General features: G+C 36.8%; 1 protein-coding gene across 4 annotated transcripts in view; it reads right to left on the bottom strand.

Annotated features, from left to right (window-relative positions):
• tpm4a (tropomyosin 4a) overlaps positions 1-15,047 on the bottom strand; it is a 37,287-nt gene that overhangs the window by 8,087 nt on the left and 14,153 nt on the right. For all 4 annotated transcript variants that reach the window (XM_014014208.1, XM_014014207.1, XM_014014210.1 and 1 more), the window contains 4 exons: positions 1,942-2,075; positions 1,747-1,864; positions 1,592-1,662; positions 1,430-1,505 (listed from right to left, as the gene is read on the bottom strand). In XM_014014208.1, the coding sequence (XP_013869662.1) occupies positions 1,430-1,505; positions 1,592-1,662; positions 1,747-1,864; positions 1,942-2,075 (399 nt within the window). The remainder of the gene's footprint in view (positions 1-1,429; positions 1,506-1,591; positions 1,663-1,746; positions 1,865-1,941; positions 2,076-15,047) is intronic.

Here is a 15,047-nt window from a genome sequence, read left to right as displayed (position 1 = left end):
TGAATAATTTTGCACATCGCACTTATCAGTTTTTTATTTGTAAAAAATGTTTTGATTCATGTAAAATTTTGCTTCCACTTCACAATTGTATACCAMTTTGTGTTGGTCTTTCACATTAAATTCCAGTGAAATATATTTATGTTTGTGGTTGTAATGTGACAAAATATGGAAAAAATTCAAGGGGTATGAATAGTTTTGCAAACCACTGTAATGTAAAAGAGCAGAAGGAGCTTATTGTTGAATAGGTTATTGGTTCCTGGTGTTCCCTGGACATATATGTACACGATGTAGTGTTATGAGAAATGAAGCCAGTTGATTTATGTTTTCAAGTAAAATGTTTGTTTGTGAGGCTTACGCTGGCTATTAATTTTAATTTAAATATGTTTTAGTTTTGACGTTTGTTTTCTTGATTGTATTGATGCGTTTCGTTTTTGTATGCTGGGCCCCAGGAAGAATAGTCTCTACCTCGACAGAGACTAATGGGGACACGTTAACAAAAATAAAAAATAAATACTAGCAGTTTGCGGTAATCCCCGTAATTTTTCAGACAATGAAAATGGAAATACTGCACAGTAAGAAATTTATTTTTTTATTTTCTCATGTTTGTGTGCTTTAACTAAATCAAGAAAATAATTTGCTAGTTTTGTGACAAAAACATTAACTCCAGTTCCATATAAAAATAAATAATCCAATATTTTGCATCTTTTTTCACAGGTACTCCAACAACGTAACCCCTGTTAAAACCGAGGCTTCCCTGTACTCCCTACCTTTTTTGGTATATTTTCATGCAGTTTTTTTTTTTTTTTTTTGTATTAGTGTATTTTTGGTTTTAGTACGTTAGTATTTATATTCTTGTATGAATGTATGCTGTGTATGTTCCCACATAGTGATAATACTTGTGCTTTGCATCATGTGAGATACACCAAGTGGAGCAGCGGGCAGTTATTTAAGCGCCCATGTGGGCATGGCAGGGAATCAAACTTGCAACTTCCTTATCTCAGGTCCTCACTAAACTCCAAACTCACAATACAAAGATAGAATACTATAAATACTTTTCTGATATGATGTTGTTGTCTGTGAGCAACATAATGGATGTGAACCAGTAATTTCCTGCAAAGGATCGATCCATCCATCGATCCATCCATCGATCCATCCATCCATCCATCCATCCATCCATCCATCCATCCATCCATCCATCCATGAAATTCAAGTAACTTGCTGAGTAATCAGTGCATCCCCAGCTTAAAATAACTGAAATTATTTGCTCACAAGGGTCAGGGTCATCTTGGACACTATGCATTTATTTTATGAACATCATCTGCTTTTTATGTGTAAAAACAAACTTCTCTGCCTCCTCAATGGCACTAACTGAGAAACATTGCTTGAAAATGTGTTTATGTGTGTCTGATATTTGTCTCTCCACAATCACCTTCTCCGCCTGGGCTTCTAAGGACTTCAGGTTGTTGGTCACATTTTTCAGCTCCTCCTCCAGGTCACTGGCTTTACTGAGCAAACAAAATGAGATGCGATTGGTTTTAGTTCCAAAGCAGAAAGTTAGATTAGTGTGTTGTCGTGTGGCTCTTGGCTTTACCCTTCAGAGACCTCGGCCCTCTCCTCAGCTCTCTCCAGCTCCCCCTCCAAGATCACCAGCTTACGAGCCACCTGAGACAAAAAGTTATTCAGTTTTTTTTAGACTTTGAACCAGAACAGGCTCGGTCCGATGCAGGTCTAGCATTCAAATCTTACCTCCTCGTATTTACGATCGGCTTCCTCTGCGATGTGTTTGGCCTCCTTCAGCTGCATCTCCTGGATCTCCATCTTCTCTTCATCCTTCATTGCTCTGTTCTCAATCACCTTCATCCCTCTGAGTGGACAGGAAGCAAAGAGAGGAGAGTTTACAAAAGAAGAAAATACAGCTGTTTGAAAAGAAACAAAACCAACCTCTCGCTCTCATCTGCAGCTTTCTCTGCCTCCTCGAGCTTCTGCAGCGCCGTGGCCAGTCTCTCTTGGGCTCGGTCCAGCTCCTCCTCCACCAGCTGGATCCTACGGTTAAGAGCTGCTACATCACCCTCTGCCTGAGGAGTAGATCAGAGGGGAAGAAGACGACTTTAATCAACAGGTTCTCCATTAAACATACAAGACTTCACCCCATTTAGGACACAACAGGGGAAGAAAGGGTTAAGTGTAATTCAAATGGATTTGGTGGAGCGCAGCATAAAAAGTTCCTCATGAAAAGTTTCCATCATTTGTCAACCAAACCACTTCTGCCTTTTAAAAAGGAGACCATTTGCAAAAACATCTCGTCACTTTTTCCTTGCGACTGATACGCTTATTTAAAAAAGGTGCCCAAAAGCTCCACTCAAGTTTCCTTGCAACCCATGTTTCGTTTATTTCTCTCAGCAGAAAATAACTTTCTTTCAGCAATGTGCAGAACCAGCACAAGCACATAATCTAAGTCTTACACATGGATCTTCTTCAGAAAACTTCTGTTAGTATTCAAATATAACCACAACATGTCCACGCTGCTGTGACAACAGGAAAATCCTCTGCCTTATCATTTAGCCATTTTAATCATTTGCCACTAAACTAACTGTCTCAATTCAGACCGCAGCTGAAATGTGAAATACTGCTTCTTATGGAAGTGAGCTGCTGTAAGAGATTCTGCTTGCTCTTGTTTCATAAAATCAATAGTAGATAAATAATAAAGAGGTCCTTGAAGAACCACAGTAATATGATATCTGAAAAACCCAGAACTCTTGTTCTGAATTAAACTTTTTCAAGAAGTCATCCTGATGCATCTCAGTAATCCAGGTAGAAAAATAAAATTAAGTAGGTCCTCTGGACATTTCATCTCTCCTCCAAGAGACTTCTTCAGTCCAAGTCTCTTGGAGGAGAGACAAAATGGTTCATTAAAGAAGAACCCGTCCAGGGAACCTACTTCTTTTTTTTTTATTTCCAAGAAATAAACTTCCAGCAAAAAACAACTCAACCAAGGAGGCATAAATAATTGTTGATATTTTACCTCTAATTTGGCCTTGGTAAACAAAAGCTGTGAGAGGAAAAGAAAGCAAGCAAACAACTACACAAGAATTTCCTCTGCAGGACAGAGCTTATCCAACCATTATCTGCAAGGGAGCCACATTCAAACTAGCTACCAGACTAACACAGATAAATGGTATCCAGTTTGGTTAAGACTGGTATCAGACTTCCTTTGTCTTATGTTTTAGCTTTTTACCTACAAAATAAAAGCTGGGGGGCGTTTTGTGTATTTTCCAGACACAGTTCAATTCTATATACCACGAGACCTTCAGTTTTTATGAAAATGCTGTATATATCAAAAATATATTTGACCTAAATATGATCTAAACACCTTGAAAATGTCTGTCTAAGAACCTCTTACTGTTTCAGACACTCCCACTGCAGCACGTCATCACAACAATGCTTCATGCTGTTCACAACTTTTCATAGGAGCGTTGTATTTTGTTGAAAAAAAAAAAGCAAGCAACACTTTATAATATTGGTTACGGAAAATGGCAACTGAGGATACAGTTGAACCTTACTCCAATGATTCCACATCGGGCCTGAAAATGACCTTTTCTGAAGAAATGGAGCGAGTACAGAGGCTTGGTAAATATATCTCCCAGTCATTTTCTCAGTCTCATACATATATGTGACCCATCACATCGAAATGAAGAATAATATCATCCTGATATCATTAGTAGATCCAGAGATATTTAATTTGTCTTGGTTACAATAATACATAAGTATTTGGTCTAAATCCTATTTTTATGTCATTTTAATGACGATTTTTTTGTCATTTGAAAAAAGAAACCTCAAATAGTATTTGAATATTGAGATTTCACAGCTGAAAAGAAACAAAAGCTTTGATAGCTTACAGGGAAAATCTCAACATTTTAAGGCGTTTTTCCTCAAAATCGGGTTTTTTTGTTGCTAATGCTCAAAAAAGTGCTTCAAAAAAATTTTAGGATAATATTTCAGACAGTTCATTGAAATGATACATTGATAACACATTTATTTGTTATATTTTGACAAAATGTAATTTTTGCAAGTGTTTTAATCAAAACACTATATATGCCTATTTGTCCACATACAACTTTTAGACTTAATCCTCGTTTCGATGTGATGGGTCACATATGTCAATGTTAAGCTACTTTTTACAAAGTAACTATAAATATAAACATTATGAAGCTTTTTTGCAATCAAATCATGAACAGAGCAGGTGGGTAGCGATTTTACAGCTTCCATAAATGCTGTGTTGCTGCCACAATCTCTGGTTCCAGTCAGTCCGTAATTTTATTTCCCTACATACCATATTTTTTCATGTATAATACGATCTCATGTATAATACGACCCCCCCTTTTTTAGCTTAAAAAGCATAAAAAATTTAATCCTCAAACTAGCTCCAATTTCATACAGACCGAGATTTTTCAGCCTTTGCAGTCTTTAAACATATCAGTAAAATGATCATTGGACTGTTCGTTTTATTTTAACATCATACTGTATGTACTAAAAGGTATTTTGACAACATCAGCTGTGGCAGCATCATATGAATTCTGGCATTTTACACATAGTTCACCAGGATGCGCCAACACAAAAGTCAGAGACTTCACATGAGATTTGGGCCATCTTGTGGGCGAAAAGCAGATTACTTCCTACTCGCGAGCGCCCCCTCTGGTGGGGAAACTTTTTTCAGGGATACAAATTTTTTCAGAACATCGGTAGACGGCCACCATTACAGACGAACGTGTTTGTTGTTGAATGAGGAGCGGCCCGGTCACTAATGTCATTAGTTCGTTATCATTACTGAGGTGCAGGAATACTCCCCCCCCCCCTTTTTTTTCACATCATGTCGCCTGCCTGGATCTATTACTATCTCGCTCTGAAGAACGGAGGAGTGTCAGGGGTAGCTCATTTCAACTGCTTTTTACGACGTGGTCTCATTTCCAGACTCAATAATTTTGTGAATGAAGCCGATATTTCAGTTAAAATACATAAGTAAACATATTTATCCGAGTATAGTACTACCCCCCAACTTTATGGATGATTTTATGGATTTAATTTCACGTATTATACTTGAATAAATACGGTAAATTTCGTAAACTTCTGCAAGTGAAATTGTCAACATTCTATCGAATATATTTTGTATTGATACTGTTTATCACGAGATATATCATTTTCATTTTAGTCTCTTTGTTGCCATTAAGGATAAAATGTGCTTTTGGCAGTTACTTTTAAAGTTAATTTTAATTATTGTGGTGCTACATTTATGTAACTTTCCTGGTTAAATAAAGGAAATAAATAATAAATGTAGTAGAACCCATTAAGACACTGAACGGTTTATTAAAATCCAAAGCAATCATACAAATTTAGTCATTTTTCCTAAAAATCTAAAAAGAAAGGGAGGGCTGTTGTAGACAGTTACAGGGCAGCAGTCAGTCAGTGACTCATTAGCTCGTCAATGAGTCCAGAAGTCAGTTCAAAGTGCCATTCAGGTTGCAGGGTGGTGAGTCATTCTACAAGGTATTTGTTGGAACTAAAGAAAAGACTAGCAATGAGGAAGAAAGAAACAACACAGAAGAGCTGAGATTACAGTGAAGAACAACTCTGAGCCGAGAATAAATGGGCATTTATTCCACTCCAGACGTCTGTCAAATTCATATTTCAGAAAATGAGAGCAGTTTCCTGCTTGTTGACAGCTGACCTTTTTTATAATGTACTTTTTCATCTCCTCTCCATTTTAACTGACTGTTGTCAAACCAGTCAGTCTTTCCACAGTTATTTTTACCCTGTCCCCTCTGTCTCTCCAGCTTTTTCTGCTTCCAAAGTATCAGGGGAGGCCACTGATACGAGACAGGAAATGTCTGTCAAATTATCATTAACGTGTCTTACAACGGTCAGCATGACAGAGGAAAACCTAACCCAATACTGAATGAATTTAAAAAAAAAGAAGAATAAATCTTTCAGAACAGCTGGGATTCTCATCGGCCCGCTTGCTCACACAGGTCAGCGTCTGTCGACACCACATCTGGCTGGTGAAAAATGTTGCAGGGGATTCAAACTGGAGCCTGAAATAACAGATGCTGTAACTTCCTGCGTCCTGAATGAAGAAATGCGCTGGGAAGAATATAGTCTGCACACAAACAAACAGGCTATTCATGGGCTTTAGGTCAGCCACGCTGCTACATTAAAACACGCTCGGCTCTGAAAACATACTCTCATTCTGCAAATTCCTGTTTCTCTCTAGCAAACACACTTATCAGTTAAATTCCTGATGGTTAAATTGAAAGTACAAAGACAAAAATCTGCTAAAACCACAATGATGATGACATGTCTGCACTTGCCATAACCTGCTGTCTTATCTGCAATCAGACTTTCACAAATATGATGGGGGTATCCTCTCGTGCACAAAGACTTCCTTGTGTTTAGTTTACAATACAAGCTCTCACTCCTCTAAGACTCATTAATAAATTAATAGGGGTGAAAATGTACTGTAGTAAGAACTGGCTTTTCTGGCACTTTGGAAAATCCTTCAACCAGACATGATGCAGCAAGAATCAGCGACCAGAAGGTTTGTATTCATTTGTCATTCAGCTTAACGAATGACTTTTAAAAGAAGTGACAGCAGGTTAGCAGCTCAACATCCTTTAACTTCCACCCTTTTGATTGTTCTCTGTCAAAGCCAAGAGTCTCTCCTCGTCTCTGGCTGTGCCCCTTCCTTTAGCACCCACATGCATTCTCCGACTGCCTGGGACACACACACACAAACACAATGCCTTATAAGGTAAAACCAACTATAGAGACTTTTTGTGAAGTCAAGATTGTGATAGACATGTATAAACACACACACGCAGTGAAAGATAACCAAAGGACATGAATGTTGCTCTCATAGCTTAATAAGATAGCTTAATAAGAAACCCCAGTTCTGCCCACTTAACATTTCCTTCTGGAGCATTTAGTGCCTTGATAAAGAATACTTAGCTATCACAGCCATTCTTGACAGCTAGCTTTTACAAAATTATATAGTTAAATTATTAGATTGACCAAATGATTGCCAGAAAGACAACAACCAAACTGACTTAAGCTCTATACTGATCTGATAGCAGACCAAAAATAAGTGCTAATGTCCCCTCCTCACTGAAGGATTTGAATAGTGAACTTTTGTAGTTTTCAGTAAGTGTTTGTCTGGATTGGAGTTGAACAAGAAATTCAAAAAAAGCTTATAATGTTTTTTAGTGTAAGATATTTAACTGGGTAGGAATGACACTGTGTTTAAGAGGGTTAGGTGGTGGTCTTTTTTCCTGGTCTGAGCTGGTGCAAAATGAGCAATTTTATCTAGGGATGTCTCGATCCAGATTTTTTGGCTCCCAATACAATCCGATTTTTTTAATGATTAGTCTTTCTGATACAGATCCAATAGCTTTATATCTTTATTTCTTTCCAAGGATGGTAGTATTAAAGCGAGCCCTGCTGTTCTCACCACAAGAAACATCCAGTTTGCAGATTTTGCAAGATGCAGCTTCAGCATCATTGTTTTCCATTGAAAGTGTTCCCACACTGTGGACATGGCTGCATACTTGTGGGCATCTTGACTCCTTAACGGCAGTTGTAAAGCATGATGATGCTGAAAACTGTCACGAAAACTGTATTGGCCCGGTCACATGACTAAATCTGATTCTACTTGATTTTCAAAAAAATGGCCATATCTGCCACCGATACCGACACTGGCAACCCGATTTTCAACAGGGACCTTTCTTATGTCTAGATGCAGCCATGCATCAAAATTTAAGTTAGCCCATTACTTATTTTTCAAGTTGTTGAGCTCACAAGATGGGTGGGTGGAGGATATTTCTGGTCCCCTTTTCGCTATGCAATGGTTTAAAAAAAAAACCTCACACTTCAGTGGAGTCTGCCTAATACAAAAAAGAATGAGCTTCAAAAAGGCTCATTCTTGCAGTCACGTTTTTATGCAAATTCGTAATGTATCTAAAAAAGTGTTGAGTAGGTCTTCTTTGAAGAACTCGTCCAGAGGACCTACTAAACATTTTGTCAACTTTTTCTTCTACTAATGTAGGCTATGAATTGCTGAAGTGACTTGTTAATGTATTTGGATTTTGTGCTTTGCATTTCATCAGCTGCTACGAATATTAAACATTCAGTAGGGAAAAAATGCTTTCTGGTCCACAGAACCACCCTGACTATAAACTACCCTAACTTCTCCCTCTCTCTCTCTCACTCACACACACACACACACACACACACACACACACACACANCACACACACACACACACACACACACACACACACACACACACACACAAACACACACACACAAAACTGAACTGTAAGTAGAATAAATTGTTAAATGTTGTGCTGTCACTGCACCCAATCAATGTATAACAATAATTAAAAGGTGTTAAAAGTGGTGTTTGTTTATTTTCACACACTGACAAACATCTGAAATGTTTCAGAATAAGAATTTGATTTAGAGTTTCTCTGCAAAGAATGCTAACATAAAGCTTTCACAGAGGGAACATTTCTGTTGAGCTCACAGCTGAAAATGTGAGGGAAATAGTGCAGGGAAGCATCTCTATGAAATCTAAAAGAGGCTTGTGATGATGTGGATCCGGTGGTTCTATTTCGTGTAAGCTCCGCCCTCTAAGGCTATCGCAGATGGGTACCCAATGCGCGAGCGCGCGCGTGGGGTACCCATCTGCGATAGCCTTAGAGGGCGGAGCTTACACTCACAGAATCTGGGGTTACAATACATAACCAACGTTTGCTTTATAAGTCACTGAGAATGCCAGATCAGTCTTCTTGCTAACCACAATTGTGTTATTAAACTCACACTGAGAGGTCAGCAAAAAGAATAAACACAGTTAATATCAGGAATAGGCTCATCCTAGCAGTTCTTTGATGTTCTGGAAATGGTCATTGGGTTGGAAAAAACTAAAAAGAAACATATCCAACGCCAATTTAGTAGCTATAGATTCTACAAGATCTTACTACATTGCATGAAATCAGAAACTGCTGGTGCAAAATCTCAGTCATCCAGAACACAGCAAGTCCTAAAAATTAATCAAGCAGCTGAACATTTTGCTTCTCGTAAAGAAAGCTTTTTCACTTCAAAACTGTAAACTGTGGTGGAGACTCCAGGTTTGAATTTAAAAAAAAGCTCCCTGGATGGGAAGGAAAACATCTTGTGCTACAAAAGTCCTGCTTTTAGAATCGGGGTTAATTATATTTGTAAGATCGGAACAGAAAGGCTAAAACCTCATTGTTTTTAAAAGGTAATAGGATTTTGGTTTTAAACTCTGGTATAAAAAAATGCATTCCTGTCAAGCTATATTTTGATACTTACTTAGTGCCAGAATATAATAAAGGGGGAAAAAAACACTTAATAAAAACAGAGTGATGTAATTTTATCTTTGCACCACTTAGCCAGATGCACTTTCACCCACTTTTCATACGTCAAAATATTTCACATAATAAAAGGACATTTTAAAAACTGTGTTTATCAATGGAAGAAAAAGATGGTTTCCACATTGTACATATTTAGTGTTTTATAGAGTTATACATATGAAATTAACCAGGCTGTATTTTTCTAATAAGATGCTTTTATGAGCTTGTATTGGGGGAGATCCATTCGTTAAAAAATGGTAAATATTATGTATAATTCATGCCAACTCTCTATAAAAACCCTGAAAGTAATTAGGACAGCTGGTTATGGTAAGGTCTTCATTAATTAACCTAATTAATTCAATCTGAAGCATCTACTAACATTCAGTTTTGGACAAAACACAAAACAAGCATAAAGACATTTGTTTTTTGTGCATTTTTGCTTTGCAAGGTAAACTCAGAGAGCAACAGCACAGTTCAGAGTGACTTTAGAAAAATACCTAAGTGTATTACATACATTAAAGATCAGATCAAGGACAATTGAAAGAGGAATCCAATTACTGGCTGATTTCAGGACAGTGGGTTAATGAGCTTCTGTTGGGCTTCAGGACAAGTTATTCCTGACACTGATGTTGCTACACTCAATACCAATGTGTGTCAGAGACAGAAGGTGTGCGTAATCTCTTACCATAAAGATGTGGCATGCAAACACAGGTGAATGAATTATGATATGTAAAAAAGTAAAGCTAAATGTCTTTTGTTCCTATAGAACAGTATGGGGTATCTAGGGAAGCACATATACAAGAAAAAGCCTGTGAAACCACTATTCAGACTTTACAGCAAATGTAGCTTTACTTTCCCTAAATATACATTTTTATTCTAGTCCTCATTTAAATGAAACCTACAACCCTAGCTTGCATAATCAGCTAAACCACAAACATGGGGGTGTTCCCCAAAATACCAGTGACCGCCAGTAAGTATCAACATGTGGTTGTTATATTTGGAAACGATTCTCAGGCAGTGGGTCCAAATATAAAAAATTAAAAAACAGAAATCAGGAAGTAACATTTTTTTCCAAAAGCTCTGCAAGAAAATGTTTTAGGTTCTGCAGAAAACCTCCAGGTCCACACAAAGCAAAGCAGCAAACCGACAGTACATTTAGTGGACTTCAATGCTTTGAAGGACATTGTACTAATGGTAATCAAATGTTAATGTGTTTATTTTTTATATAAATTGTGAATAATTTCCAACTGACTGCATTGAGGCACTGAAACATCACCAAAATTTATGATTTTTAATTATGTTTCACAGAAATATACCATTACCAGCCAAGACTTCTGCTCAGAAAAATCGTTTTTGTGGTTAACTTGGTTGTGTGACTAATCCTTGCAAGGACTGACCCAAGAGACCAGAAACTGCTGCTGACAAACGTATGCAGACAGATTACTCAAACAGTAAGTCAGCCAGGGTGAAGTAAAACATTTATCTAATCACAATTCTGGAAATTCAGTTTTTGCAGAAGTAGGCAAATAAACCTGAAGCTTTATGTACGAATCCATTCTGCTGAAACTTTAAAGGAGACATATCATGCTAAATGCACTTTTTTTACATTTATAAACTATTTTTTGTGCAATTATAGTGTCTAGGAGTGTAGAAAACTTTAATTTATTCTGTCCAGTTACTGCAAAGATATTTTTATATTTTTTTATGGGTCAAATTTTTCAGTTTGTTCAAAATCTGCTGTTGCTTATTTCGTTTCATTGTTTATTTCGTCACACTTTTTTCTTTGGAACTGCCATTTATGGTGATGTATTTCCGGCCAACTGGATTTCATAGTCCGCCATTTTTTTCCTCGCTGTGTGATTTTGTAGTTCATAGAGTCATGCCGAAWATGCAAGTTCAGAAGTCAAAATGTTCGGTTCTGGGGTGTGTAAACCCACATTATTATCTACATAGACTACAAACGTCAGAGCTTCTTCAAAGTGCCTGGTTAAGTTTTATTTTTCAAGGAAATGGACCCACAACAGGGAGGAAAGTGCTTGTGGACAACACAAGATGAATGTTACAACAACAAGGGTGAGTTATGAACTGTATATGTGTTTTAACTGTCTAATTTAGCTGTTTCTACCCTGTGTCGGAATATGAGGGGAGAAAGAACAGCTGTGTTTAAGTTTCTTTACTGAACGGGTGCTCAGCACCGTTTTACTTTCACTTTTGCCCTGCACTGTAATCAGCGTGTCAGCGTTGTTTTTCTTTTTAAAAATGCYRGAGCGTTTCAAACTGTGATCTAAAGTTAACGTCAGCTGTTTTAAATGCATTTTTTGCCTGGTGTTAAAAACGGGAGCAGCAGAATGAGGCAGAGAAGCTGTGAGCGCTGTGTGTGTGAAGTCCTCATAAGGATAGCAAGATGGATGTGTGTCTCTCCTTTTTTCTCTCTGTTGCTCTGAGTTTTATTTAGGCGTGTTGCTGTTTTTGCATCACAAAAGCTGGGAACATAGTCATTTTATGTAACAAAATATATTAATCTTATGAATATACAAATAAAAACAGAATATTTAGCACTAGATAAAATAAGTAATGAATTTATTCATTTATTTTAATTTAAAGAAAGGGCTGAAAGAAGAAATCCTTTGTGGCAGCACTTTATGCAGCCTCATCAGACAAGGCTTAGTTAATAAATGTTTTTTTTTTAGTTTGTTTTGTTTTAAATTAAGACTTGTGTAACATTTGTTATTCTTATTTTATCATGTTAATGCTAAGGCTTCAAGAATCGGCCAAAAATTATCGGCTGCAGTGTTGTTTTAGTCACTTTGTATTTATGATTTTTTTTTCGTTATTCAAAATGCTGTGTGTTAGATGAGTTTTAATGGTGCAACTTAAAACTAACGTAATATTCTTTTATGCTATTTTAACCAGACTGTACCTGGCTGCAATGCAGTTCAATGAAAATGCATGTCTGCAGGCAACTACCTCATCTGGAGAGCCCATGTGGATTATTCTTTCCCAAGTTCAAGAAGGGAGAAGCCTATCAGACCTCCTGAAACCCTAAGTAAGTCTTACCACATTAGTCACTTTTAGTATGCCAACTTGATTTCAATAAACCAAAATCATCCATACTTCAATTATATCTCCCTTATTCAAAGTCATGTCACAAGGGCATGTGATGTGTGAAAGTGTTGAATGAGAAACTTTTCCTCACAATGTTAAAAAAAAATTACAAAAATAAGTGACACTTTACTGATACATTGATAAGGCTTTTATTCATTATATTTTGACAAAATGCAATTTTTGTTAACATTTTAGTCAAAACACTATATTTGCCTATTTCTCCACACACCACTTTTGGACTTAATCCTCGTTTCGATGTGATGGGTCACATTTCATTCTACAAAAAAATTCAGGATTTTTTACTGTGTTCTGTGTACTTTTAAACTTCAATTTTTGTCATAAAAACATTTCACTGCAAGTTGAACTTTGTGTATGTGATAAATTTGTTTGATTTGATTGCTCYCATTTTTATCTTCTGTTGCTAGCATATTTTATGAAGGCAATGCATTCCACTTACAGAAAATGCTATTGAACATATATAATTTTGCATTTTAGGTAAAAATTATTTCTATCAAAACCATGAATGTAAATTGACACTTTTTGTTGTTTATCAAGGAGTAATAAAGTACATAAATTCTTTCATTCAATGTTGTCAGTACATCATCATGTCACTTTCCAATTAGTGTTTTCTGGAGAAGGAAAAGTGGCTGAATTTGTGCTTTGCTAACACCATCTCTGACGTCTTTGTGTGAAAGATGATGAGGTGTGTTTGGGAGTACTTCTGTCATTAAAGCCCTGGAGTTAGAGTTGAAATGATGCTCTGCCTTGTGGCGTTKGAAATKYATCTGGCTTAGACATTTGGGTTCCAGGTTCTTTGCTGTCCCACAGACCTGTGATATATGTATATGTGTATATACATATGTGTATATGTGCAATAGTACATTACTATGTATCACATGTGTATATTGTGAGGTTTTGTTTGTTATCCTTTATTAATCTTTCATTATTCTTCTCAGCCTCTCTTGTATTAAGCTGCAGTAATGTGCAAATTTCCAGACTGTGGGATCAACAAAGTTTTATCTTATCTTATTTTGTCTTAAAAAACAATTTTTAGTCGGTAGATAACTGTTGTTGCTATGAAACTACAAACATGGCCGAACGGGGTGGAGTCGAATGCTCAGGGACCTGGAGGGGGCGGGGTGTGAAATATCTCATTTATATTTAAAGAGACCGCACCCAAACAGCTTGCTCTGAGGCGCAACTCAGAACAGGGGTAAAGCATGGAGTATGTGGAGCAACAAAAACGAGGAATTAAGACCAAAGCGTTGCAGTTTTATTTTAAATAAACCATAAGTGAATGATTTAGACGTGAAAAAGAAAGATTTAAAAGCATGCTATGATATCTTTAAAAGTTATGTAGCTAAAAGTTGTGTCATATTTAAATGAAGATCCCTTTAAGAACTCTGTATGTAGGAGATGCTTGAGCGCCGTTAACCCACAAAGTGTTGGTGCATTTTTCACCGAGCAGAGATAAGCGTAGCCAGGGGTGTCAAACTCCAGTCCTCGAGGGCCGCTATCCTGCATGTTTTAGAGGTTTTCCAGCTCCAACACACCTGATTCAGTGATTGAATTAACTCTTCAAATTGGGCAGAAGCCTGTTAATTACCCAGCGATCAAAATCAGGTGTGTTGGAGCAAGAAAACCTCTAAAACATTCAGGATAGCGGCCCTCGAGGACTGGAGTTTGACACCCCTGGCGTAGACTCTCCACTTCCATCAGAGATGCTCATGTTTTACGTGTTGTTGGCTGGTATTGGTTACTGTCCAATTGGTTTGTTCTCATTAATAAATTAAACCTACCAAGTCAAAAAAGTATGGAGAACTTGCTTCCAACTTAGGATGTTTTGTAGAAGTGTAAATCAACAGCTTTATGACAATAAGATAAATTGATTTGTTTGGATGAAAGTACAATGTTTCTTAAAAACCACACAATAAATACTGTCGTGATACAATTTCAATTCAATGCAATCGATATGATGCAATATCATATGCCCATCTAACAATCATTTAGTTAATGATTGTGTTAGATGGACATATGAAATTGATGCACATTGGCCATTGAATGATGACAGGATTGATATTTTTATTTTGCCTTGATGTAATTGAATCAATCATTTAATCAGTATATTGATATGGATCAATATCTCGTTACACCCCCAATCCTTTGTTGCATTTTTTTTTTACCTGAATTAAAAAAAAATAAACTATGAAGTCAGGGATCTAATTAAACATTCACTAGCGTAAATTACATTTTTAATTTGGTGTTCCAATGAAACTGCATTTACACTTCATCAAATTTGTTCATAGGGCTTAGATATTTAAAATATATTAACTTAAACATATATTTGTTCTATATGCAGAAAAAAGTGTCTCTTTTGAATTTAACACAAAATTTTGTTGCTACATGGAGAATTTTATCAATACAGACCATCTTAAACTAACTCCTCTGGTTGCAAACACTTCAAAGATTTTAAGTGACACACACACACACACACACACACACACACACACACACACACAC

Source organism: Austrofundulus limnaeus, unplaced genomic scaffold (assembly GCF_001266775.1).
Source record: "Austrofundulus limnaeus strain Quisiro unplaced genomic scaffold, Austrofundulus_limnaeus-1.0 Scaffold111, whole genome shotgun sequence".
Classification (NCBI taxonomy): Eukaryota; Metazoa; Chordata; class Actinopteri; order Cyprinodontiformes; family Rivulidae; genus Austrofundulus; species Austrofundulus limnaeus.
This window is presented reverse-complemented; position numbering and strand designations above follow the sequence as displayed.